This window comes from Penaeus chinensis, chromosome 39, assembly GCF_019202785.1.
Source record: "Penaeus chinensis breed Huanghai No. 1 chromosome 39, ASM1920278v2, whole genome shotgun sequence".
NCBI classification, from domain to species: Eukaryota; Metazoa; Arthropoda; class Malacostraca; order Decapoda; family Penaeidae; genus Penaeus; species Penaeus chinensis.
Window position 1 is genome coordinate 22,666,536 of NC_061857.1, and position 2,500 is coordinate 22,669,035.

The window sequence follows — 2,500 nt, forward strand, 5'->3', positions numbered from 1 at the left end:
TTAATTGTGGGGAATTGAAGGGTGGGGGGGGGGGGGGGGGGCGTTGGCAGGGAGCGGGGATATGAGCGTGAAATGTCTTGCAATGAATATGTGTTGCATTTATATTGCAGTTTATGGTTGGAGTTGTGCAGGAGAGATATGGTGGTAAATGTATCTTGTTTTCAGTTGGTTGCAGTTGCTGTAGTTGATGGTTTGACGTGTCATGTATGAGAGTTATGTTGTTAAATGTAGGCTTTTATGTTGTTTATAGCGTTAGATGTATAATGTTTTCCTTTTCACGGATTTCATGAGCGTTCTGTTACGGATTAGATAGAGTGGTTGGGAAGGGGTGTTTGTCATGCATTAAATTTGCGTAGCTTTTTTATGGATTTCATTGTCAATGGGCGCTAGGAGTTACCATGTATTAAATATGCGTTGCTTTTTCTTCTACAACCTTCATGGGATGGAATGACATCATGCAATATTTATATTTCGTTATCCAAAGAGGGAGAGGAAGGGATTACGTGTGTTTTTTATTCCACTGTTACTGTTGTTAGTCTCCGAATATTTTTTTTTTTTTTTTTTTTTATTTATCCATATTGTATTGACAACCCTGATCACCATGTCTGTTAGTGAAGGATAAATGTTCAATACAATCTCTCTGTCTCTCTCACTCTCTCTCTCTCTCTCTCTCTCTCTCTCTCTCTCTTCCTCTACTTATCTCTTCCCACCTAATGTATTACCTTGGCTTACTATACTACTGCGTAATATATATGTAGTAACAGATAGACACATTTTGTTAATTGAGAGCGAGTGATATTTATATTTTCGTGCGCACAGTGTACATCAACGTTTATCTATCTATCTATCTATGTATATGTCTCAATCTCTATATTTGCTTTTATTCATTTGATTGTATCTTTATCTGTTTATCTGTCTATCGACACACATACACACACACCCACACCTTCACACACATGTATATGTATATTATATATATGTGTATACACACACACACACACACATATATATATATATATATATATATATATATGTGTATGTATGTCTATGTATGTATGTATATGCACACACACATACATACAAACACACACACAAACACAAACATGCACACACACACACACACACACACACACACAAACACAGACACACACACACACAAATATGTGTGTGTGTGTGTGTAAGTATATATTCGTGTCATACAGAGAACCATTCAAACTGACAGGCAATCGCTAATGTACCCACAATCATACCAGCGTTATTAAACAAGCAACCATCTTATCAAACAAATAACCTTATTTTTACTTACAAGAGCAAATGCCATCCTGATATCCAAAGCTGTTGCAGACGAAACTAATACTGACAGGGGTGTGCAAAGCATCTTAAATATATACCGTAAAGAAAGTGTATCCATCTGTTAAAAAGCCTCGGACAATGGTATGTAATATTCTGTAACTGTTTACTCTGCGTCACTCTTGTCTGGTGGACAATAGGGGAATATGGATGGGCAGCAAGCATGGTCAGTTGCCGGGTTAAGTTAGTTTTGAACAATACTTTCTCTTGTCTTGTTTTCTCTCTGGTATTTTTGTAAATATTAGTAATAGTAGGACTAGGATTAATATAATTATTCCGATGATGGTGTTGATTAGAGTGATCAGCATCAAAATCAGTTATGATTAAGATGGATTGTAAACAGGATCGATTATGATTATCACTGTTGTCGTTTTATTAACACGACTAGTATGATTCTTCTCTTCTCTTTATTCGTATTAGTGCTATCGTTTTAATCATTATTATCTGTGTCATGCCTCTTACTTTTATACATAATCATCCTTCTAAACATGTTCATTAATACCATTACAAATTTTGATGTTGCTGCCGTCCAATTACATTTGTCAGAAGGATTGTTATAGATTTGTTATAAATACAGTTATGGTATCATTATCATCACAGAACGTTACGACGATAATGAAGAACACATAACAGTATTCCTGATATGATCTTCACAATCTGTTCCTCAGACGGGTTATAATCATGGTTTAATGTTCTACAGTTTTAACAAAAGGAAGAAAGAAAACTAATAACGATTTTTTAAATTCCTTTCTATTAAATATTTTCTGATGCATTTTTCTCTTCTATGTCTACTCCCTTTTACTCTTCTACTCGAAAATTAGCGATTTTATTACTAATTCTCAAAAGATATAATGATAGGAAAATTGGTGCTAATGCGGAAAAGCCCTGACTCGTAGAATAGATTGCAGTATCTAATTGCACTGACTAATAGAATATCATATTGTAGTACTAAAATACACTGACTCGTAGAATATATTGCAGCACTAAAATACACTGACTAATAGAATATGCTACAGTGCTAGAGGACTATAAATAATACTGAAGAGTTATATGGATAATCTCATTTGCCATAAGAGTTATAGGATCCATAGCTATGAGAAACGCTCCCATAGTCTCCGTAGCTTCCATAGCCACCTAATCCACCAATTCC

At 35.0% G+C, this 2,500-nt stretch overlaps 2 protein-coding genes across 2 annotated transcripts in view; both read right to left on the reverse strand.

Moving 5' to 3' along the window:
* Positions 1-1,515, reverse strand: part of LOC125046513 (glycine-rich cell wall structural protein 2-like) — a 2,718-nt gene extending 1,203 nt beyond the window's left edge. Inside the window, exons 1-2 of the mRNA XM_047644291.1 lie at positions 1,461-1,515; positions 1,307-1,335 (exon numbers count right to left, since the gene is read on the reverse strand). Coding sequence (XP_047500247.1) covers positions 1,307-1,335; positions 1,461-1,515 — 84 coding nt within the window. The remainder of the gene's footprint in view (positions 1-1,306; positions 1,336-1,460) is intronic.
* An 895-nt stretch (positions 1,516-2,410) lies between these two features.
* Positions 2,411-2,500, reverse strand: part of LOC125046514 (co-chaperone protein p23-1-like) — a 5,005-nt gene continuing 4,915 nt past the window's right edge. Inside the window, exon 3 of the mRNA XM_047644292.1 lies at positions 2,411-2,500. This exon is cut by the window's right edge and continues 225 nt beyond it. Within this exon, the coding sequence (XP_047500248.1) occupies positions 2,411-2,500 (90 nt within the window).